The sequence below is a fragment of the Elephas maximus genome, chromosome 17 (genome assembly GCF_024166365.1).
Source record: "Elephas maximus indicus isolate mEleMax1 chromosome 17, mEleMax1 primary haplotype, whole genome shotgun sequence".
In the NCBI taxonomy this organism is placed as follows: Eukaryota; Metazoa; Chordata; class Mammalia; order Proboscidea; family Elephantidae; genus Elephas; species Elephas maximus.
In genome coordinates this window covers 87,937,940-87,962,747 of record NC_064835.1, presented here as the reverse complement: position 1 = coordinate 87,962,747, position 24,808 = coordinate 87,937,940, and the positions used below count along the sequence as shown (strand labels likewise).

Below are 24,808 nucleotides of genomic sequence, written 5' to 3'. Positions count from 1 at the left end.
CAAAAAGTATGAAAAACAGATTACAGCAATCTTGTCTACAGCCACATTTGTGCATGTATCTTTAAAATCAAGAAGCGAAACCCACTGCTGTCAAGTCAATTCTGACTAAGAGTGACCCTGCAGGACAGAGCAGACCTGCCCCACAGGGTTTCCAAGGCTGTAATCTTTACGGAAGCAGACTGCCACATTTTTCTCCCATGGAGCAGCTGGTGGGTTTGAACTGCTAACCTTTTGGTTAGCAGCCAAGAGTTTTAACCACTTCGTAACCAAAACAAACAAAAAAAACCCAAACCTTTTCCTTTGAGTTGATTCTGACTCATAGTGACCCTACAGGACAGAGCAGAATTACCCCATAGGATTTCCAAGGCTGTAAATCTTTACAGAAGCAGACTGCCACATCTTTGTCCCATGGAGCAGCTGGTGAGTCTGAACTGCCGACCTTCCCATTAGCAGCCTACCACTTTAACCACTGTGCCACCAGGGCTCCTTACTGTGCCACCAGGACTCCTATAACTGTAAATTACCAAAATTAGATATTTGGCAGAAAAAATACATTGAAAATTGTTTTGTTATATAAGACTGACTTATAAAAACTATTCTATAAAGGCTTGGCTGACGTACACCTTACGGATTAAAACACAAAGCTACGGAAAAGAACACAAATGCTTTAATCAGTATAAAACCTCTGCTTCCACAAGGCTAACTAGCAATTCCTAATCAGCAACAAAGGAGCCCTGGTAGGACAGCTAAGTGCTTGGCTGCTAACTGAAAGGTTGGCGGCTCAAACCCACCCAGCAGCTCTGTGGAAGAAAAGACCTGGCCGTCTGCTCCTGTAAAGATTACAGCCTAGAAAACCCTATGGGGCAGTCCTACTTTGTCACACTGGGTCACTATGAGTCGAAACTGATTAGATGGCACCCAACAAAATCAGCAACAAGGAGTGCCCGGGTGGCACAAACCATTAAGCAATTACTGGCCTAAAGGTTGGCGGTTTGAACCCACCCAGAGGAGCCTCGGCAATGGGTATAGAACAAGGAAAATACTTATCTCTTAGGGTAGTTAGCGACTGCTCAGCCTGGCTGCTGTAACGATTACATGAAATTATAACTGTAAGTACACCTGGCAGAATTTTGACACCTGGAAGGTTCTCATGGAATACTGACAGGGGTTCTGCATTACGGCCCTAAATACTGAAAACCCTTCCCGTTGCCCTTCTCTTCCCATCCCACTCTGCTCCTTGCCTAACTGGCCACAGGCCGACTGATCAAGTCTACTCTCACTGAGGGCTTCCCGTATGCCAGGGAACCAAGTTACAACTTTTGTGTGATTTTGTTTAATTTGCTAAACAGCTCGGAAAGAGGTGTTATTTTTTACTGTTTCTAGGCATTATTAAGGAGCCCTGGTGGTGTAACAGTTAAGCACTTGGCTGCTAACTGAAAGGCTGGCAGCTCGACCCCGCCTAGCAGCTTCACAGCAGAAAGGCCTGGTGATTTCCTCCCGTAAAGATTACGGCCTAGAAAACCCCATGGAACGTTCTACTCTGTGCTGCCGGGTCACTATGAGTCGGTATCGACTCGACAGCACACAACAACAATGACAGGCATCATTAATATCACACTACAAGAAGGGAAGCTGGAGTTCAGAAAGGTTTGTTCTCTTGCTCAAGGTGACAAAGCTGGTAGGTACAAAGCCATGATTATTCTGGGAGCCAACCTTCCTTGTTCCATGTGGAAAGCGGCAAACCGCAGCGCGACTCTACTGTGACCTGTGCTCGGCTCAGGAGCCGCAAGGAACGGAAGGAGATGACCATTCACTGCTTTCATTCGAAGTAATTCAGGTGGTGGAGGACTAACCAGGTTCTTATTCTCGTTCATTCAATGCCTCCATATCAGAGAAAAACAAAGTAAGCAGAAGACAGACCCTCAAGGAGCTTATAGCCAAATTTGGGAAACAAGACATCACATATCAAAAAGAAAACAAAAGATGAAGTTAATGTGGGTGTGAATGAAGAGTCAGAGAGATCAAGACAGCCTAGTCAGTGAAGGCTTCACAGTGAGCAGGGCTGGCCCCAGGAGCAGGGTGTTTAAGGATGGGTGGGACATGGCTGAGCAGAAAGGGCATGGGGGGCAGTCTGTAGGGGGCTCTAGCTCTAAGCGTTAACCTCCTGACGGATACACAGCCTGCATGAAGGCCTCACGTAATAACGAGTTGTCAGTGGTTGCTCAGCCTGGCCTGTAGGATAGAGAACAGTTCTGTTCCTAAAACAAACCAGTTTACGTACACGTTTATGAATTCGAGAATATTTACAGAGTAGAGAGCGTACACGGTACTGTGCTAGGTGACCTGGAGCACGGGACAGAGATGAATGCAGCCAGCCCTGGGTCTGGCATTCACGGAGTGTACACTTTTATTAGAAAGTATCCTGAATTTACATTTCAATGACCAAGCTCAATATTCTGATGCTTAACAAAAATACCTTATCTATATGTTTTCAGAATCTCTGACAGCTATTATATAAAGCAGCGTGTGCTTAACAACGAATGCCTGCAAACGGGGACAGACAGCCTCTGACTCAGTTTGCCTCACTTCGATCTAAATCTCATCCGTTCTTTCTGGTTTCTTTGTCTCAAATAATTACGGACCACTCTGACTTCTTCCAGCTACTCAGCCTTCAGCCAAATTTACAGGTAGCCAAGAGCTTTCTTTCACATTTGCATCGATCACATCATATCACAATTTTTTTTGAATAGTAAGAATTTTGAATACTTACACTATTTCTGAAGACTTGGAATTCTAGTGTTCTGAAATCTATCTTTGCCACCTTACTCAAGTTAAACCTAAAATTAAAAATGTACATTTATTTCTTTGTAAAGACATTGTAATTAAAGGCGTTACAGGGTAATTAGCAAGTCTGTGCTTTTTTCCACAAATTATCTTTTGGCATACTGCCAGATTAATAATCCTCAAAAAATTAAAAGCCACAATTTACAATGAATACTTTGTTCATTTTTTTTTTTTTAACCAAAATGTTTGAAAGGTCCCACCTCCTTTCTCCTCATAAATTATTTGGGAAAGAGTTCCATGTTACTTTTTTTGTCTTGAGCTGAAAACTCTTCTAGATGCTTAACATAACATCAACCTCCCTCCCCAGAACCTTCTCTTAACTTCAATTACGGATACAGAATTTCTCTAAGCCAAATCCATTACTGTTGAGCTGTAGTAAAGATTTAAACGTGTAAAATAAAAACGTAATGCTAATACATGAACGGAAATATTTGGATTGTCTAAAGCAAAGCTCACCTTGATATTAACTTATCTACAAAGACAGAAGGGCTGGAATATAAAGCCAGAGGGATAAACTGAATATAGATAGGAACGTCTGCAGGATTTTCCACAGTAATCTCTTCTTCCTGAAACAAAGTAAGAAAATATTAAATGAAAGATTGCTATAATTAAAAGCAAGACTAAATACTTTATAACTCCAAAAACCAATGATACTTTGAATACTTACTGAAGAGCAGTTTGTATTAGTAAGTGGAAATTTCAAGTGCCGGGGTGAGCTAAGAATGGAAGGCCAGGTGAGCTCAGCAGTGATTTTTGATATTATGTTCTTTTGGAGGTCTGTATTTACTTCAAATATAGCGCTCAATCTAGAAAAAACAATTTATAAGTCACTGCATCAAAATGAGATGAGTTTTCTGAATACAAGGGATGCTATTAGACTTGTGTACTTGAGAAATTTTATTCTGGGCCAGAAAAAACAGGTCTACTGTGCTAATATTTTACTATGCTTTTTTAATGTTATATGATGGCGTCTCTGTTTGGCACAAAGAGCTACCAAAATATTTCAGCCGTGTTGTTTTCTTACTGAATATGTAAAGGACGACAAGTCTTAGAACTAGTACCAGTAGCATTAATGCAATCCTTTGTAAGTTTTGAAAAACTTTTTAATGTATAAATTCAACGAAGACCACAGCTGAAACCTGGGCTAGATTAGGTAATGTATTTTAAAAAGGCTGACTTGTACAGAGATGCTATAAACCCTGTATTCACAAACATACGACACTATGGGGAGATTCCTAAAGCATCTTGGATGCCTGGTGGCAAGATGGAGACACCAGCAGCAGAGTGCTACTCATATTTTCAGCAGAACTTGAGAGAGGCCAGTGGATCTCTTGGCAGACGGCCTTTTCTTCCCCGAGACAAAAAGCAAAACAAAATCCTGACATGCAGTGAACACTTCAGCTGAAGACGCTGTATGTATGAGGGTTTTGCTCAGACTTATGTGAAGTTTCCAGCAATACTCAGGACCCAGTTTGAATGTTCCGCTAGTGTTTCTAAGCCAGATGTTTAGAACTCAGAGCACATTCCCTAAGGAGACAGTATTGTAAATGGGGTTAAGGTCCCTGGGCCCAATCACAGAAGCCCAATTTGACTCGCCCCACTACTGAATTATGATGCTGTGATACTGGTAAGAGTACGGGCTTTATAAGAGCAGGGCAGGAGTGACAATTCTCTGCCACGTGCACATTCATAAGGCAGGAACAGGGAGAATGTCACATTCACTGTGCCAATGGGACACGGGGGCCCGGGGCAGACAGGAAGTCCAGGTCTTCAGCATCGGGGTGCTGGGTACACAGACAGAAGGCAGGGTTTTGGTGGGTGGGAGGTGAGGAGGTCCCTGACAGCTGAGCCTAGGGCAGCACGACACATTATTTATTCATAATTGGGTGTTAAAATCTGAAGATTCTCTGTTCTTTATGACGTCCACTATGGAAATATAAGGGGCCAAGGAATTTTAATTAGTGTTTTCTTACTGAGCCCATTAGAGGAAGTGTCTTTGTCCTTATTTTCACCATTTTAAGGTAAAAATTTAACTCTTTTGCTTTATGAAAACTTCCACAGTGGATAAGGCAGTTTAGATAAAAGAAGCCCTTCAGATTCAACCACGGGGGGTTTGACAAATTTTACATTTTTATAGATCGGGAGAGCCTTGGGAGCAGAATACTCTTAAGCATTCAGCTGCTAACCAAAAGGTCGGCAGTTCAAATCCACCAGCTGCTCCTTGGAAACCCTATGGGGCAGTTCTCCTCTGTCCTACAGGGTCGCTATGAGTAGGAACTGACGGCAATGGGTTTTGGGATAATTTGGAATATCTCAATGATGCTGGCAAACACATGGCTAACGAGCCAGCTGAGAAGAGCAGCTTTCATCAGCTGTCATACCCTCATCGTCCTCATCACAGTCTCCTCTGAACTACCTGAAAAGGCCAGCTCTCTACACCGCCAAATAAACACGTCTTTGCGTTTGAGTCCAGCTACAGTACTGATCTGTCACTAGGACATTTTCTACCTGCCAAAGACACATGGTACTGCCCGTCTGAACTGTGCCCATGTGCCCTTTAACAGCTCAGCACTTGGAAAGAGACACAGATGTTGGAGCAGGTAGCTCTTTCCACAATGAGCAAATACGCGCTCTGTCCCTGTGGGATTAAACCGAGAAAATGTTTTCCTTTAACAGAGGTCAATGGTAGGCAAAAATGTGCTTCCTTATGCAGATGGCTGTGTCTAAGAAGAACACTGTAGTTGTCCCACATGAAGACAACTTCCAATGGCCTGAACTTAAGGAAGTGCCTAGAGGAGAAACAGAAAAACGGGAGTGTGTACACTGCTGAGTAATATGTGGTTAAAATGGCCACCGATATGACGACTCATTAATAAATTTCTCAAGGTTAGGGTGATTTTCTTAGCTATAAACCCTAACCAAATGTGCTACAGTCAAGTCGATTCCAACTCGTAGCGGCCCTACAGGACAGAGCAGAGCTGCCCCATAGGGTTTCCAAGGAGTGCCTGGTGGATTCTACCTGCCGATCTTTTAGTTAGCAGCAGAGTTCCTAACCGCTGCGCCATCAGGGCTCCTTAGCTATAAAGAAGTAAAATAACCGAGTATAAGAACAGCATGTAGAAAGTAACATTAACTGAGAAGTTTCAAACTTATAAAGCGAGCTAAAAAGCAAGAGCACTCACTTATGCCCTGAACTCTCCTTTATCCGCGTCCACCCTCTGAACAGGCTCTGATGCAAATCCCAGTCGGCCTCCCACAGGTCCTCCTGCATGGCTACACCAGGCTGCACTTTGGGATCCACTGTAACAAGAAAGCAAAGAGGCGTACACTGCCCTGTAACCCTACATCTTATCCACTAGTCAAGTTTCCTTCAAATGACTCTGTGTTCCCAAGAGATACGGGTGGAATTCAAAAGTGGCAGCCTTTTATTAAAAAACATTTAGGGGGCTGAAGGACATGAGAGACGCATATACGGGTGGAATTCAAAAGTGGCAGCCTTTTATTAAAAAACATTTAGGGGGCTGAAGGACATGAGAGACGCAGCAAGGTGACTTACATTTGGATAGAAAAGGCAAGCCGACGTAGCAGTGGTCCCCACACTGCAGTCCAGGATCGAAATAAACGTTTGCAATCTGTAAGGAGGTACGGGAGAACCATGAGTCCCGAAGACACGAAGGCCACGATAGCAAACTATTAAGAGACGGGAATTCCCAGATATAACATGTTCAAACCTTTGATTTTTTTCCTGGCTCCAAGTCTTCCTTGTTGCCCCGTAATCGTTTGTAGTAAAATCGTACATCTTCTGACAAAGAACGTATCTGCTGTATCTTTACCTTCTGTGAGAAGGAATTCATAATATTTAAACTCTGATGAACGACTTTCCCCTGCAGGAAAAAAAAAAAAAACTTGTTTGCACATGGTTGAATTTTTTAACACACATACTTTAGAGCTGACAGGCATATTTCTAGGACACTAGAGCCAAAACTGGGTTCACTGGGTAGAGCCAAAAGAACATTTAGGCTTTTCATCAGTTGATAATCTCTAAATTTGTAATCAGAGCCCAACCTGCCTCACCCCTGCCCATTATATGTATTTTTGTTGTGGTGGCATGTTACAGAAAAATTAGCAGGAAAAAGCTTTGCAATTTTGTGAAAATACAGTAAATATGTTCACAGTTTCCCATTAAAATATTGAGACTGTCAACAAGGTACAGAGATAGCTTTAAATAAAGGACACGGTCACTTTCAGTTTGTTGAGCAAGGTTTGTTTATACCAAGGCAAGACTGTACATGTGATTTCTAGCCATTTGAAGAGATCTATAAAATGATCAAACCCACTGGTCTAATGTCATTGTTAGGTGCCGCCGAGTCAGTTACGACTCACGGTGACCCTATGTACAACAAAACACTGCCTGGTCCTGCGCCATCCTCAAAATCGTGGCTATGCTTGAGCTCACTGTTGCAGCCACTGTGTCAATCCATCTCGTTGGGAGTCTTCCTCTTTTTCACTGATCCTCTATGTTACCAAGCATGATCTCCTTCTCCAGGGACTGAGTCCTCCTGATAACGTGTCCAAAGTGTTGCTTCTAAAGAGCATTCTGGTTGTACTTCTTTCAAGACAGATTTGTTCGTTCTTTTGGCAGTCCATGCTATATCCAATATTCTTCACCAACACCACAATTCAAAAGCATCAATTTTTCTTTGGTCTTCCTTATTCATCGTTCAGCTTTCACATGCATATGAGGTGACTGAGAACACCACGGCTTGGGTCAGGCACACCTTAGTCTTCAAGGTGACATTTTTGCTTTTCAACACTTTAAAGAGGTTTTTCACAGCAGATTTGCCCAATGCAATGCATCATTTCATTTCTTGACTGCGGCTTCCATGGGTGTTGATTGTGGATCCAAGTATAATGAAATCCTTGACAACTTCAATCTTTTCTTTGTTTATCATGATGTTGCTTACTGATACAGTTGTGAGGATTTCTGTTTTCTTTATATTGAGGTGTAATCCATACTGAAGACTGTGGCCTTTGATCTTCATCAGTAAGTGCTTCAAGTCCTCTTCACTTTCAGGGAACAAGGTTAAAGAAACGCACAGAAAAAAGACAGTTGAATAACAGGTTAAGGCTAACACTCAACCATTTACAGCCTAGTGGGTGACAGCCAAACAGGAGAAATACATGAGAGGGCAGATAAGCTGTGGAATAGGAAGGACAGGAAGGCCTGTGCTGAGTTCCGGTCTGACCTCCAATCAGCTATGTCATCCTGTGACACCCGGTCCTTATACACCTTTAGTTACTACTTCCCTCAGGCCTCTGTCTCTCAGGGGTGTGGTGGGATCAAAAGAGGTAACAGATATAAAAGTTCGTTTTACAATTTCTATTTAAGTATTAAGTATTAAACTACAAGTTATCTGACTATCTGATAAAACAGATTTTACATAATTTGGTAATATAAGGTTAATTTGTAATTCGAAGCAAATACTTGATTTGGAAAGGCATGTAAAGATACTGGAAAGCTTACTCTGAAGTAGTTCAAAACCCATTGTGTTCTAGTCATTTCTGACTCATGGCGGCTCCAGGTGTTAAGGCGTAGAACAGCTCTATAGGGTTTTCTCGGTTATAATTTTTACACAAGCACATTGCCAGTCCCGATTTTTATACAGGTGGTTTCTCCTCTGCTCCACCTATGGGCTCTTTTACTGTGTCACCTACTGTCTTCTCAACTGCACTCTTCCCTTCCAGGATTTACACAGTGATTTAGGAGATCACTGACTGAGAAAATAAGAAATAGAATAAGGTCCTTTCGGAAGAATAAGGAAGTCAAGAACTCTGTAGGGTCAATACAAAGCAGAATGACAAGGAGATGAAGATTTAATTAAGACCTAAACTTAAATGCGCTGAACCTGTTAATTAAAAATTTCTGTTTTTAGGGAGTTAAATTTTAAATTGAGATTTTATTCTGTATAGCATTAAGATTTCTGGAATGGGTTGTTTGTCCTAACTCACCATGCCTCCTACCATGGGATAAAGGGGCTCCTATACTGTGAGCTGAATTAGCCACAAAAGGCAGGACTGACTCCTGCTTTTTCTACTTTTTTCCTTCTTGTTTCACAGCCTCAAACCCAGGTCAGAACTTTGACGCCCCGATCTACCTGCCTCCTCATACCATCTTCAATTAGTACGACCTCCTCAGGATGCTCAGGTACAGGTCAAATGACACACCTGAAATGTCCCTGGCATCATTTTGTTCCTTCATCCATCCATCATCTAGTGGGGATACAAAGACCCCTCCTTGGGGTGATCAGCATACGAAGAAATAATGGTGGCATAATGAGAGGCCTGCTACAAGAGAGGTATTCTCATACTATGAGACTGACGTGCTGTCTACTGCAGTAAGAAGGCACTCGCTGGAGAGGTATTTTCAAAGTGGCCCAGGATCACACAGGCAAAAACAAGCACTGTCTAGAGGACTCAGAAATCTTCAGAGAGATGACGACTTAACTGAATTTGGAAAATGTGTTCTTTGAAGGAAGGAGAGGAGGAGGGGCGTTCACGGGAAGCAGCAGCAAAGGCTTGGGCGTGTAAAGGGTTTTACTGCTTCCGCCAAGGAGCCCCGGTGATGCAGCGGTTAAGCAATCGGTTGTTACCCAGAAGGTCTGCGGTTTGAACCCGCCAGCCACTCTGCAGGAGAAAGGTGTGGCAGTCTGCTTCCATAGAGATTACCGCCTTGGAAACCCTACTCTGTCCTGCAGGGTCGCTGCGACTCAGAGTTGACTCGAGGGCAATGGGTTTGATTTTTGGTTTACTGCCTGTGCCACGGTCCCAAGTTCAAACCTCCCCTCGTCACTTCTCATGTGGACTCTGGCCAGAGGTTCTGGGCTGGCGTCCCTGCTTCCAGCACTCTATTGCTACTTCCAGGTGCTTCCTGTATTTACTTCTGCCAGCATGCCAAACTTTAAAGCTGAGCTCTGACGATGTCAAGCCTCGGCTTGCAAACTGTGGATCTCCATGGCTTTAAATGATTTTATTTTTTTCATGCTTTCACCACAACACACTATTCCATCTTCTCTCTTAAAACTTCCCTCCATTCTTGCCAACTGGACAACTCACTAGTGCCTGAACCTACATCTGGCTTTATTGCTTCTGTGTCTTTATTCAGGTTGTTCCCTGGGCCCTGAATGCAAGTGCTTCCCACACCTTACCTATCCCTGCCAGAAGAGAAGTCTAAGCTGCTCACACGGCACCTTTGTCAACCAGACACTCAGCGCTTTTATCTTTACTCCTCTTCGGGCAATTTCTATACCCTGCTTTACACGGGTCCATCGGCCAGTACAGGTAGAAAAATTTTTGAGAGATAGGACTATTTTTTATTCCTCTTTCTACCTTCTTAGGAACCTCATACAGTGTCTTGCCTTATAATAAATGATTAATAAAGAAAAAACCAACTTTACTGGTGAATTCTAGGAGGACAAAGGTAAAGTCAAAAAAGAAACTAGTCAGAAAAAGTCTGTAAATTGTCTTACTGGAAAGGTAGGTGGAAGAGCCATGTGCTTGGGGAGGCAGGTAAGTGAGCCCACCGCGATCACAGCCTTCACAGGAATTGTTAGGATCTGTGGGGTGAAGAAGCGGACCGTGAAGAAACAAGTGGTTAACTCTGACTTTGAGCCCAACGATTATTGCATTATTTTCCTGAAATAAAAAAATACTCACCTTGGGATTTTTATTGGCAATGACCACCTCATAACCAATACTGAAATCACCCGCAGATACTGTTTAATCTAGCTGTCCAATGTATTTCATAAAATGCATTGAAATACAGTCAATTTCTCAGTGATTCATTGAAAACACAGTAAACAGGAGGGAATGGGGAGGGAATGAAGACAGATTTTGCACAAGTACCGTGTAGATAATTAACTTAAAAAGGAAAGTCAACTTGTACTCATAAAACGTGAAAAATCCAGAATTTTCTGGAGTTACGCAGATCTCTATTCTTTTCTATCTAGAAAACAAGTAACATCAACCTAATTAAAAAAAAAGAGTTGAGTATTCTATATTTAGAATCTCAACTCAAGCCCAATTAGTAACTCACAAAGATATTTCTCTAGGATACTTTCTCTTAATTTTTATTTTTATCCATGCTAACAAAGACTCACCCTAACTCTGAAATGTACTCATTTTGACCATGAGTGATAAATATGAATTCCTCATTTTTGGAGGGCATTAATTTGACAGACGCCCAATAGATTGTTATTAAACGGGAAATTCTGTTTACTCTGTGTTAGTTTTCTTTCATGCGAGAGTTGTGTATGCTGAAAACAGGGCAGCAACTTGTTAAATTTAGCAGTATTCAACTTCCCAAAGAGTTTTAAATATTAAATAAAAAATATTTTGGCTTGGAAGAAATTTAGCCATTCAAAATCTTACTGAATACAACACGTCAAACTCTACAAAGAGTCTTTAAAAAGCTTGATCTTTTTTTTTGTCCCTTGAATTTGATTGAATCATAGAAATACAAACATGAGAACTCAAATTAAGACAAGATTCCTCAACTTTATCCTCCTTTGTGGAAATGTTACACAGGTGGATATTTACAGTTGCGGAAAGAATCAGAAAGAACTAGCTTAGGGCAGTTCCCGCCAGGCTCTGTGCGACACTGTCACCACCTGTACGCAGGGTTCTAACAAGGAAAATTCTAAGTGTGCTACAGGCATTCTCCCGAAGCCACTTCCTTAGTTCAGGAGGTTTGGGTTTTATCAGAAAACTGGGCGCTGATGAACATCCATCTTCTGTAAGTCTATACTCTAATTTCCCAAAATCTAAGGAACTACAGAAGACCAACTACATGAAAGTGTAGCTTTGTGAGTAGACTTGTCTGCTTCTATAAAAATGAAAAAGGACTGAATCACTCTGAAAAACCCCACGAAGTCCTTACCTCATAATCTGTTGTGATCTGTATGGCTCCATCATGAATCCCTTCTAGTTTCTTTGCAGTAAGTTTGACTCTGAACACCGCAAAATAGCCTGAAGCTAGTATTACCTACATGTGACAGAAATAACGTCATTTCATTACCCTTGCTTGTTGAAGTTCCTAATTAAAATGGAAGTCAAGGCTATAGTGATAAACTGACTTTCGTACCCCAACCCAGTACAGTATGACACTCAATTACTGTATCAGGGAACAAACGCCTCAAGATAACGCCCATGCCGGGATGCCTGTCTACCACACTTACTACATGGGCCATCGAGAAAGCAGGCTCCAAGAGGCACAGTCAGGCTCCCAGCTGCTAAGCTGGGGAGGGGGTATGATTCTCGGCCAGCAGAGTTCCTCACTCATCACGCATGTATCTACAGGGCCAAAGGGGGTGAGGGTGGAGCAGAGGGACACAGCCCTTCAATGACATGAGGGCACGGGTACATAAAAAGTTGGCTCTGCTTCAAGTTTTGAAAGTTACTCTGTAATGTTAAGAGCCATGTCTTCACAGCAACTGAGGCTAGGTCCTGTTAAAACACCGAAGTTCATGGAAAGAAGGAAGAGTTAAGCAGCAAACATCTGAAAGAAGAGTGGGGACTTATCTGTTTTCTCAAGCTATTTAGTGATTTTTTTGCACTTGTTCTCTTCAATCATCTCTAATAAACATGAACTTCATTTTGTGAAGTCGAACCCTAATTGTTAGTGTTGCTGTTGTTGTTTGGTGCTGTCGAGTCAGTTTTGACTCACTGTGACCCTACGTACAACAGAATGAAATGCCGCCTGGTCCTGCACCACCTCATGAACGCTGTTATGCTTGAGCCCACTGTTGCAGCCACTGTGTCAATCTATCTCGTTGAGGGTCTTCCTCTTTTAAAGGAGTTCTATTCCCATCCTCCCATGAGAAACGTGAGGCTCCTTCTCACACGAGGTGACTCTATGAATCCTCTCTCTGTAGGTGTGAACTCCAGGCTTCCATCTCAGCAGTGGCGAGGGCTTGCACAGGCATACTTGTTTTGCTCGGGGCTTGCTTAACGACCAACAGCACATACTTGTGACAGAGTACAAGGACACGGGCAGAGTCACGGAGGGGTCAAATAAATAACACTGGCCTCAGGGAGATGCTTTTCTAATCAGTACAGAAAGTCTGCCAAAAATATTACTGTATAATTGGACACACTTTCTATCAATGTTCAGGGCAATGTCATCTACCCCATAAACTCAATGAACTTGGGGTTAGCGTGATACCTGTAAGACTTCTCCTGCATTGACACTTGTGTAATAAAAAGACAATTTTTGCTTGTTATGGATATTTTTACAACAAAGTAGAAATTAACCCCTTTGGATTTTAGTGCCCTTGTTATAAAAGGAGGAGGTTGATTTACCCATAAGATCCTTTCAAGAGCAAATAATGGGTGCTATTATGAATCACACAAAACTATTAGTCAAGGTACTCAATTTTTATTTGGGGTTTAGAAATAGAGATTAATTTAAAGAAACGATCAAGTTGACTTACTGATGACTGGTCTGATAAAGAGGACTTTTCTAACTCTGGAAGTCTTGAAATAATCGTAGTTCTGTTGCCTCTTTCTGTAGCTACAAGTTCTATGGATAAGCCTTCTCCTATGATATGCCAACTTTTTACAGCCAACTTAAAAAAGAAAAGATATAAAAGTGATTATCACAACACTCGCATAAAATTCTTAAATGTGATTTAAAATGAAGATGAATTTTGTTTTTACCTCAATTGGATTGCTGTTTATAATTGCAAATAGAACATTACTTGCTTCTGTAGCACTCAGTATGCCAAAATCTATGAAGCGTTCTTCTACTTTGGGGGGCAACACAAAGTACTGAAAGATATAAAAGAACAGGATTAAAATTAAAATCACGAAAAAAAAAATGTAAAAATAAAAAACATAACAGAATGTTACCAGAAGAAAGCAACCATATTAAAATATACTAAGGCTTCTATCTTTCATGCACGTATATATAAATGGATATATATACACATATGTAAAACGTAAGTAAGGACTTTGTACAAAAAAAGCATTTTCATTAATCATGAGACAGGCCTAGGCTGGAGCAGGGCTGGTTGCCCACCCTGCCTTTGCACAGAGGCCAGGAAAAAGGGGAGCAGGGCAGAGTGCGGAATAAACAACCTGGTACAACCATAACCCACCTCCTGGAGAGTAGAACAGAACACACAGGCCCTATGGGGCAAACTGCTTCGGCTAAGGGGCGGGACGAACTGAATGGTCCAAGATGTTGCAAATAAACTGTCAATATAGTTCTTGCAGGACTCCAAAGGAGCAGAGTGTGTGCAAAAGGACTGAAAGTGACCACTGTTTGTCCTACCTGTGCCAGCCGAAAGGGGCAATGTGACAAAGGGACCCAGTGTGCCTGCGTCACATCCCGTAATGAGTTATGTCGAGAGGAACCGAAGGACTTCCATCTTGAACTGCGTGCGCACCAACAGTTGCATAACCCAACTCAGGAATCTCCCCCTTCCCCCAGAACCTCATGAATAAACATCAAAACCCCAACTCCACTCCTTGTTGAAACCCTTGAATACATGGCTCGTAGGTGAATCAGTGAAACAGTCTTTTTGAAGGTTCTAGCCCTTATTGTCTCCTTTTACTAGCTGCTGGCAAAATAAATTTGCTTATATGACTCCAGGCTGCCTCAATAGTCTTATTGTGTGGCACAAATCCAGTTGGGTTCAACTAAGGAAGGGGCCCTTGGTAACAATCAGAAATGAAAGCACTCGTGGTCTCTGCTGAAATTTGCCCTCTAAAGCCACACAGGAGAAGAAGCTGAAGTATTAATATAAAAAATAAAGCTCAAGTAGTAAAAAAATATCATGAGTTCGTGAAAACAGCTAAAAATTAGTAATCACGTCAGCGGGATCAATAAAGGAGGTGTGGGATGACACTGGAGGTCCTCCAGCTCGATTCTGACTTTTGGAGGACCACATTTCTGGATCTTCTACTTCGCCCTTTGTTCTCCATCTCTTTCTATCAGTTTTACATCTGATCTAAGTTTCTGTCTTTGAATACTCTAAGAACCGCTTTGTTCGCATTTTTTGGGCTTGTTTTCTGAGCCAGAAAGCCCTGTATGCTTTCTTCCCATGTCGCCTTCTGGTTACTCCTTCCACCATGTGTCTCCACCACCCTTCCTCTCTTCTCCACAATCTGGTTCTTCTGGGCAGGCTGGCAGTCCCTGGGTTTAGTCAGCTCTTCTCTACACAGCTCCCTCTTCATTCTCTTTGTATTACTGTTTTTTTTGTTTCCTGCCTGTTATTTTTCTTCCATTTAGTTCCTTTTTAGCTTTTTCATCCTCAGAGCAGTTTAAAAGTAGAATGTGGAGAAGATCTCAGCAGAGACCAGTTAGAGGGTTCAGCTGTGTTATGATGAGAGGTGGCCACTGGGAAGGGTAAAAATGGGTTATCTTGGATGAAGTGACTAGGAAGGGATGAGGCCAATCTGTACAGAAAATGGCGAAATATAAGATTGTCTAATCATATCTGAAAACACAAAAGATAGAAAACCCAAACCAAACCCACTCATAGCGACCCTGTGGACAGAAGAGAACTGCCCCATAGGGTTTCCAAGGCTGTAATCTTTATGGGCGCACACTGCCACATCTTTCTCCCTCAGAGTGGCTGGTGGGTTTGAACTGCCAACCTTTTGGTTAGCAACTGAAAGCTTAACCACTGTTCCACTAGGGCTCCTATAAAAAATGGACACAGAGTTTAAATTCCAAAGGTGGAGAACATACTTACGTCTAAAAAGCCTGTGTACACCCGCACAGGTAAATGAAATTTAGATGCATTGGTAATGAGTAAAATATTATTGTCTATGTGCACGGATGATGTGGACGGCATAAAAAACAGGGTAAAAATGTACCCTGATTCATTTGGAAGAATTAAGACTGGTTTGCTGAAGTTGTGAACCTAAGAAATGATGGGAGAGAAAAAAAAACACAAAAAACAATGTGTCAGTACCATCTAGTCTGCAGACCAATAAAATTAAAAGCAGGAGTGTTCCCAGACATACTTTAAACATCGTTTTGGCTTCTTCTGGTAGCAAAACATCATGAATGAGGATCGCAAAATTGAAAGTGTTGGTCAGATGAACCGGCCTTTCCACTGGGTCAGCAGGACTGTCTCCAATGTGAAACAATGTTGCAGTATGATCAAATCCCAAATAACTGTGTGGGGGGGGGCGACAAAACCAAAACAAACCACTTTTATTTCCGAGTGCCTTTAAAATCCAAGGCCTTTTGTTGTATATAATAATTTGTATTTAGCACTGAGGACTGTATTAGACAACTAGGACAATAATGTTTTAGTGACTGATCACATAATTGAAAATAAAAATTAGCGTTTTTTGCAAACACTGAAATGTAATATAAAGGACAGTTTTCTACTGAGCTTATATGTAAACAAACAAGACAAAACGTAGTAACTGCAAAAGCTCTAAGTTACTCTTTTAAAAACCATGTTTATCATTCAATTGCAACCACCTTTGTTAAAATGCACTATTACCAAGATGAATACTGAACTCTTATTGGTTAAACTACAATTAGAAAATGAACTACATGTTATCATTTGTTTTAAAAAAGTTGTAATTCTAGAACCATGTTTATGAGACTATAAAAGAATATAAATTTTGTTTCAAGTGACAAAATAACAAGCCACAACCACTTACGTGTCACAACAGGAATAAGAGCAGAGAGGTGGTTCAAGTGACTTATACTGTTAAAAAAATGCAATTCCTTTTCATATTGGATTATTGAATCAAGACTTTAAGCCCAGATCACGTAACATTTACTTTTTTAAGCTTGCTCTTTTCAACAATAATTTCGTAGAATTTATGGGACCTTGACTACTAGTTTTGGTATTTCTGATGACTAGGACAGCAGAATTTACTGACGAACAAAAATTTGGAAAGCTGATTTGAAAGAGAAACTCACCCATCCAGAACTTCCGCCTGATAGGGTATTTCCAGTTTGGAGTAACTCTTTTCCTTTGCTTTAACAGTTATTTTCCCAGAACACTGAGACGCTTTTTTGGCCTTTGACGCTGAAAAGAAACGTAACAAATGCCCTGTAGCCTTTTGCAACCAAAGGGTTCATGCAGGAGAGTGAGTTACTTTGTATGAACTGACAAAACCTTAAAAAATTTGACCTTTAAACTGACAAACAGAACACTTTCGCAACATTTTAAATAAAATCAAACATTTTTGTAACATTTTAAATCACATTTGTCATACCAAAAAAAATTAAAAAAGAAAATAATTTTTCTGTAATGGGATGAACAAATAAACTAGCAAATAAATGTGGCTGAGGAAAAAAACAAACCATATTTGAACTACTTCTCTAAAGCTGCATGCTTTGGCTTTACCTGAACCAAACCCATTTCTCCACCTCCTCACTAGTGACATCTGTGTCTGGACAATTCTTTGTGGGGTTGGCCCGTGTGCTGTAGGACGGTTAGCAGCACCCCTGGCCTCTATCCGCTGGAGGCCAGAGCATCCCTTGAGCTGGGACAACCAAAAATATTTCCCCGGGAGACGAAACTGTTCCCCGTTAAGAACCAGTGGTTCATAGTCATACTGAGAGAGAAACAGCGCTCCGGAGTTCTGCTGACAATTATCAGTAGCGCGCTGCAAGAAAATCCAGAGCTGTGAGCTCTGAGCTATTCTGGCCAACCCTGACTCGCGGTCTCAGAAGAAGCAAGTCCCCTCCTCACATACCATCCTCACAGATGAAAAAAATCTGTAGATTTTGTAGCAGTTCTGAATAACTCCACCTGGGGTTACAAAGAAACCCTAGTGGTACAGTGGTTAAGAACTTGGCTGCTAACCAAAAGGTCGGCAGTTCGAATCCACCAGCTGCTCCCTGGGAACCCTATGGTGCAGCACTACTCCGTCCTCGAGGGTCGCTGTGAGTCAGAATTGACTTGATGACAATGGGTTTGGTTTTTTTTTTGGGAGGGGGTTTATAGAAACTCACTCAGGGGGTCCTGGATACCCATTAGATGTTTCCTTTCAAAGTGAATAAAGTGCTTGCCCCCTCGAAAGCACTTATGTAACACTTCTACTCAGAGCCACATGTATGTGAGTGCTGCAAACATGTTATCTAACTTCAGCAGAAAAACAGAGCAGCGAAGAAATGTCATGACGTTTAGTGTATGGCTATGTATAGATGGTGGCTTTAGATTTTTAAAACTCCTACTAAACCTCTTATCTCTTTCTACTTGCTAGTTAGCCTTTCACCACTCTTCTCAACCAAGGCTGATCAGAGTGGCCACAGTATTTAGGCATTTCATGGTATCTTATAAAGTTGTATTTTAGCAAATGAAGCAGTCAAAAATTGCTTAAAACATCATAAACAACAGTGACTTTTGATGAGAAAGATGCCTGCTTGGCAAGTCAGCACTGTAGAACATGCATGAGTGCGTTCTGAAAACACGAGAAGTTAAATGTGACACATTTCCTGACTGATTTTCACAGCAATCTCAGGCATTCTGTGTTGGCATCTAGGACACTGGAAGGTGGAGGGGTATTCCCATGGCAGTAAGAGCCACTTACAAGAATGTGGGATTTGCTTTAAGGGGCATTTTCCTTTGTCTTTGTAATTTAATTCTACATGATTCATTTAAGGAACACTTACTTTAAAGTCTATGGTCTCAGAAGAGCCAACAGCAACGACACTGCATTTATGTTCAGAACAGGAAAATTCACTATGCCACCGATACAGGGGATGGACTCGGGACAGCTACAGCACAACTCCCCACTCCCTATCCCCCTACTCTGCGGATTTTACCGAAGAAACCCGCTGTCATCTAGTCGGTTCTGACTCATAGTAACCCATCAGGACAGAGTAGAACTGCCCCATAGTTTCCAAAGAGCGCCTGGTGGATTTGAACTGCCGACCTCTGGGTTAGCAGCCATAGCTCTAACTGCTGCACCACCAGTGTTTCCTTCAACAGAAGGGTGGGTCCTAAATGCCCCCCTGACGTCCCACTGGCTGTTCTCCTTCTCTGTAAAGAGAATTTATACCTGCTGGTGCTGATAGTGATGGTTGGGAATGTGGTATCTTAGCACCGAGGAAGACCATTTATCTCAGACCTGAAATAACTGTTATCAGTAGCTTCTATAATACTGGCTATTTTTTTTTTTTAACTTTTATTGTGCTTTAAGTGAAAGTTTATAAATCAAGTCAGTCTCTCATACAAAAATTTATATACACCTTGCTATGCACTCCTAATTGCTCCCCCCCTAATGAGACAGCGCACCTCCTCCCTCCACTCTCTCTTTTCGTGTCCATTCCGCCAGCTTCTGACACCCTCTGCCCTCTCATCTCCCCTCCAGATAGGAGATGCCAACACAGTCTCATGTGCCCACTTGATCCAAGAAGCTCATTCTTTACCAGCATCATTTTCTACCCCATTGACCAGTCCAATCCCTGTCTGAAGAGTTGGCTTTGGGAATGGTTCCTGTCTTGGGCTAACAGAAGGTCTGGGGACCATGACCTCCGGGGTCCTTCTAGTCTCAGTCAGACCATTAAGTCTGGTCTTTTTATGAGAATTTGGGGTCTGCATCCCACTGCTCTCCTGCTCCCTGAGGGGTTCTCTGTTGTGTTCCCTGTCAGGGCAGTCATCGGTTGTAGCCAGGCACCATCTAGTTCTTCTGGTCTCAGGCTGATGTAGTCTCTGGTTTATGTGGCTCTTTCTGTCTCTTCGGCTCATAATTACCTTGTGTCCTTGGTGTTCTTCATTCTCCTTTGCTCCAAGTGGGTTGAGACCAATTGATGCATCTTAGATGGCCACTTGCTACTGTTTAAGACCCCAGATGAATACTGGCTATTTCTTGACAGTTGTATTATGAAAGCATGCCTCATATTTAAATTTTATTTCCTTAGAGTTTTCACTGACCCTATGGGAATGAATACTTAAGCCTGCACCCAGCCAGTGTACTTGCTCCAGACCCTCCCCAGAACTCTCCATGTGCAAGGACTAAGCAAAGATGCTCACACACACTGTTCACTTTATCAATAAATTATTACCAAACCAAAACCAAACCCGTTGTCATCAAGCTGATTTTGACTCATGGTGATCCCATGGGTTAAAGAGACGACCTGCTCCATAGGGTTTTCTTGTCTGTAGTCTTTATGGAAGCAGATCAGGAGGTCTTCCTCCCATGGTGCCATGGGATGGGTCTGAACCGCCAACTTTTTGGTCAGTAGGTCAGTGCAACCCGTAGGTGCCGCCCAGGGACCTTCACCTAGCGTGCTCTATCAAATACGTCACCTGGTGGTGAGCTCGGCTGTAAAATGTGAAGTGTGAGCAGAGGAGGCACTGTCATAAAGCCAAAATTCACGCCTTAGGGCTCCTCACTCGCGTGGGCCCTTGGGGGAAAAGCCCCCACCCAGGGTTTCAGTTTGCATTAAACACATGGTCAAGCAGTCATTACGTCACTATTTGAAAATTTTTGTGACAACAAATTCAACAGATGTTCTATCAAAATGGGCAAAAATAAATAAAAACATGCTACGAAACTATTTTCAGAGCCTCGGGCGAGCTAGCACTCCCAAAGACAAAACGCGTAACTCATTGGTCAGAAAGAACAGTTGGCCAATTTGACAGCTCTGTCACACAGGGTATTATTTCAGCTAAAACTGGAACCTCTGCCTTGCTTTTAAAAGTCAATATTTGAAAATGTTAAGAGAGATTATTTCTGCTTCTAAATTCAAACATACTTCTGAAATTCAAATACATTATCACAGAATTAAAAAAAGTGATGACTTTATATGTAAAGCAAAGCATAACTTGTATATATAGGGGCTGATTAGCAGAGTTTAATCAGAACACCAAATTCATCGTCACTTCTGACTCCCAGTGAGCCCAGGTTACAGGAACGGAAGGCCAGTCCTGGTGTATCTGCTGAATGTTCATCTATTGCTAGTAGTAATTTAGCTTTACGCAGTATTTTCTTTCAAGAATAAATAGTGTGTGATGGTTAACAGGAAAGATAAACTGAGGCAGCAGTATAAAATCTGACCACGAGTAGTCTGAATTTCTATATTAAGATGTCAAGATAGATTTTTTTTTAGTTTATAAGAATACCACCACTCTGTTAGAGAGAAAAAGGTGAATACTCACCGTCAAAACTAATACTTGCTACCTTAGTGTATTTACTTTCTGAAGCTTTTAATGTAACTGGTTTAAAGTGTACCGTCACAGCGTCATTTTGTGGTGTAGGTCGAACACTCTGCAAGAGAAAAACGGCTCAGTTGCGTTACACTGGAAAGCAAACTGGAAAATAAAGTAGAATCAAAATTTGAGAAGTTTAACTCATGTGGTCCCTTTTAAAGGGAGTAGGTCAAACTGGTAAAACTTAAAATTAATTTTATTAAAATATCTTTATGAAATAAAATGAAGACCGGAGTATAAAAATAAAACAAATCAGTGAATGTAGGAATCTAAAGAAAAACTTGTACGCTGGATGTGGGTACACAAGATATTTAAAAAGCTATTTATTTTCCAAATGAGTGCCTAATTCATACATAAGAGGAGGCAACATCAAGATTTATGATAGGATCCCTCCTAAAGAAATGACAATACTATATACAACGTCTTGACTACACAAAGATGAAGAGCGAACATGCATTTGGGAGCTGGCGTCCCTCCATCAAGGTAGCTCTGCAGATTCCACGGCTAGCGATATTTTCTTCTGCTTCTCTAAGGCCTGGCTGTGCAAGTCAGCCACACTGCTAGAAAGGCAGGGCTGCAATACTAGTTATGGGACTGAGCAGCGGGGAAGACTGTAGGGATGGTGGATTTGGAAGAGGTCAGGATGCTTTAAACTTAAAAAAGCAGATTCTTCTATTCAAACAACTATACTTACAATAACTAAAAACAGTAAAAGCGCACACTTTCAGAACAAACTTAAAACATAAAAACATTTTAAGATACAGTCAGCTTTTACTGGTGATCCTCACAGACACAAATCACATTTAAACCAGGAAGGACTTTAACAATCCCGACACCCCGCCCTGTTTTACAGATGAGGAGGAGAACCTGACGACACTGAGTGATGCTTTGGCAGCCAGCCAGCACGAGGCAGGACTGGAAGCCAGGTTTCCTGACTCCGCCCAGTGTCTTCACTTGGCTTCTTACTGCACAAATGTGTGCTGATGAAATTTTGGTACTGGACACAGATCTTGATAAAAAATATTGTTTTGCAATCCACTCTGAATCTCACCTTGGTCTCAAAACCCTTCTGGGGTTTTTGTTGAATTTCTAGGGGCTCTATGAACTCGGGGGCCTGGTGACACAGTGCTTAAGAGCTAGGCTGCTAACCAAAAGGCTGGCAGTTCAAATCCATCAGCTGCTCCTTGGAAACCCTATGGGGCGGTTCTACTCTGTCCTATAGGGTTGCTATGAATAGGAATCAACGCGACAGCACCAGGTTTTTTTTTTTTGTATATGAACTTGCTGTCAAAGCCTGTCATTTTCTGTAGAAAAGAACATCTTTCTATTCTATGAAACTCATCAGGTGCGTCTACCAACAAGGTGCAGAGGGGGTCTCTGCTCCGCTCTGAGGATGCCAGTCAGAGATGAAGTCACAGCTCTCTCTTGGGCTCCCGGCTACCCTTTCAGCTCATCTTATAAAGGTGAAAGCTGCCTACACAGAACATCAAAGGCCAGACCCTTGAAGGCAGAAGAAGCACCTGAGAAGAGTGTGAAAAAGAGAAGCGTCCCTTTTGCTTTGTGCTTGCGATCACAGGGAACCAAGCTGAACACAGGCATAATGATTACAGGTAATGATTTTTAGCTCCAGGCGGCAGGGGTGTCCCTTCCCACGTCTGGGTAGTCTCCCTAGAGGGCCTGGAATGATGATGGCCCCAAGAAAGGCTCTGCAGTTTTCTGGGTTGAAAATCATAAGCAGCTTTAGCTCTTGGCCTTGGGTTCTCTCAGGATTTTAACTCTTTTATTCCCTCTTTTTTCTTCTTTGGGGACAACTTCTCAACTGCTGTGAATCTCTAACTAGGCTGGGAGTTGAATGATTTACTTGTATCAACATATTTACTTATCCACAAGCTTTCTGTTATTAGTAACCACTGAAAATACAAGTTTCTTCATTCCTTGAAGGGTGTGTGTGTGTGTGTGTGTGTGTGTGTGTGTCTATTTTTCTTTAAACAATAAAACACAGCAGTTTGAACTATAAGGTTCAAACTGCGGAATGTTTCTTCAGGTTTCATTTTATTTCCATACTAATAATACCCTTTTCCAAAGAAAAGGAAAGTGTTACAGATCTGGTAGGAATCAGTTTATGCAACAAAATAATATTAACTAGAGGAGCCTTAGTGGCGCAGTGGTTAAGAGCTCGGCTGCTAACCAAAAGGTCAGCAGTTCGAATCTACCAGAGGCTCCCTGGAAACCCTATGGGGCAGTTCTGCTCTGTCCTATAGGGTCGCTATGAGTCAGAATCAACTCGATGGCAACGGGTTTATGGTTATTTAACGAAAAGTGTGAGAACAGGTCAACTGCCCACCTACTCTGGGCCTCATTTTTTCCACCTATGAAATCCTAGGGCATTAGGCTAGATATTTTCTAAGATCCACCTATCTACCAAATTTAGCAATTCTATTAATTTTGCTATTTTTTCCAAATTAGCCACTTTTATCTTGAGATTAAGATTTGTTAGAGATGATCTTAAAAAGCTAAAGTTAGCAAAGAACTTTAACAGATGTGGTTCTTAATTCTTTCACTTGCTCTGTGAATATGATGCAGCAACGATGGACTCCTGACTGTTTTCAAACAGGCTTATAGATTTTAAGTGATAGTTTACCAGTAATCACCCGAACACTCTTTAAGTGCCATCAGCCTGCACACCACCATGCCCGAAATAGCTAAGTGATGGAATCTGTAAAATATCATCACTAGAAGTGGCACTAGCTTAGAACAGTTGATGAAAAACAAGTTTTGTGGTGGGGCTGTAAAATGGTACAACGACTATAGAAAACGGTATGGTGTGTCCTCAAGAAGCTAGGAATAGAAATATCTCATGATCCAACAATCCCATTCCTGGTACAGATCCCAGAGTTCTAACAGCAATGGCACAAACAGACAGACACACACCTACGTTCATTGCATTGTGCACAACAGCAAACAGATGGAAACAGTCTCAGTGCCCATCAACGATGCATGGATAAACAACCTGTGGTACACACATACAATGGAATACTATGCAGCCATAAAGAATAACAATGAGTTCTCGAAACCTAACGTGGATGAATCTGGACGGCATAATGCTGAGTGAAATGAGTCAATCACAAAAGGACAAATGTTGTATCATCTCATTATTATTTTATTAAAAAAGATAAGAGAAAGCAAGGTTCTTTGGTGGTTACCAGAGGTGGGAGGGGGAGGGAGAGATAATCACTTTCTAGATAGCGATTGTTATTTTTGGTGATGTGAAAGGCAATACCCAATGTGGGTGAAGTGTGTACGATCTGACCACGGTAAATGATGACACTAAGAAGTACACAAGAATGAGAGATGATTTTGGTAAATGCTATAACATATACAATTGTGCAATGACAATAATAACAACCAAAAAATATGTGTGTGGTTACACAGGTAGACATGTATGCATACATGTGTACAGGAGGGCACGTGTGAATCCATGGGTATGCGTATATGGGTGTATCTGTAAGCATATGTATATACATGTTTGTGTTGTACATATATATATATATATATATAAAATAAAGCACACAGGGGCACAGTTATGGATACTTCCTAGACATAACCAAACATCTTGTGGGACTGGTTTGCTAGGTTTGAAGCTTTAGGACCATAGTATCGTGGGATAAGTGAGACAACTGGCATACTACAGTTCATAAAGATATTGTTCTACGTCCCAGTTGGTGAGTAGTGTCTGGGGTCTTAAAAGCTTGTGAGTGATCATCTAAGATACA

General features: G+C 41.7%; 1 protein-coding gene across 3 annotated transcripts in view; it reads right to left on the bottom strand.

The window, feature by feature from the left end:
• The window catches only part of TMEM131 (transmembrane protein 131), a 229,133-nt gene that overhangs the window by 42,155 nt on the left and 162,170 nt on the right, over positions 1 to 24,808 (bottom strand). For all 3 annotated transcript variants that reach the window (XM_049857246.1, XM_049857244.1, XM_049857245.1), the window contains 14 exons: positions 20,985 to 21,093; positions 16,793 to 16,901; positions 15,874 to 16,027; positions 15,600 to 15,770; positions 13,558 to 13,668; positions 13,332 to 13,466; positions 11,780 to 11,884; positions 10,371 to 10,457; positions 6,576 to 6,728; positions 6,401 to 6,476; positions 6,027 to 6,144; positions 3,512 to 3,650; positions 3,301 to 3,410; positions 2,771 to 2,837 (listed from right to left, as the gene is read on the bottom strand). In XM_049857246.1, the coding sequence (XP_049713203.1) occupies positions 2,771 to 2,837; positions 3,301 to 3,410; positions 3,512 to 3,650; positions 6,027 to 6,144; positions 6,401 to 6,476; positions 6,576 to 6,728; positions 10,371 to 10,457; positions 11,780 to 11,884; positions 13,332 to 13,466; positions 13,558 to 13,668; positions 15,600 to 15,770; positions 15,874 to 16,027; positions 16,793 to 16,901; positions 20,985 to 21,093 (1,644 nt within the window). The remainder of the gene's footprint in view (positions 1 to 2,770; positions 2,838 to 3,300; positions 3,411 to 3,511; positions 3,651 to 6,026; positions 6,145 to 6,400; positions 6,477 to 6,575; positions 6,729 to 10,370; positions 10,458 to 11,779; positions 11,885 to 13,331; positions 13,467 to 13,557; positions 13,669 to 15,599; positions 15,771 to 15,873; positions 16,028 to 16,792; positions 16,902 to 20,984; positions 21,094 to 24,808) is intronic.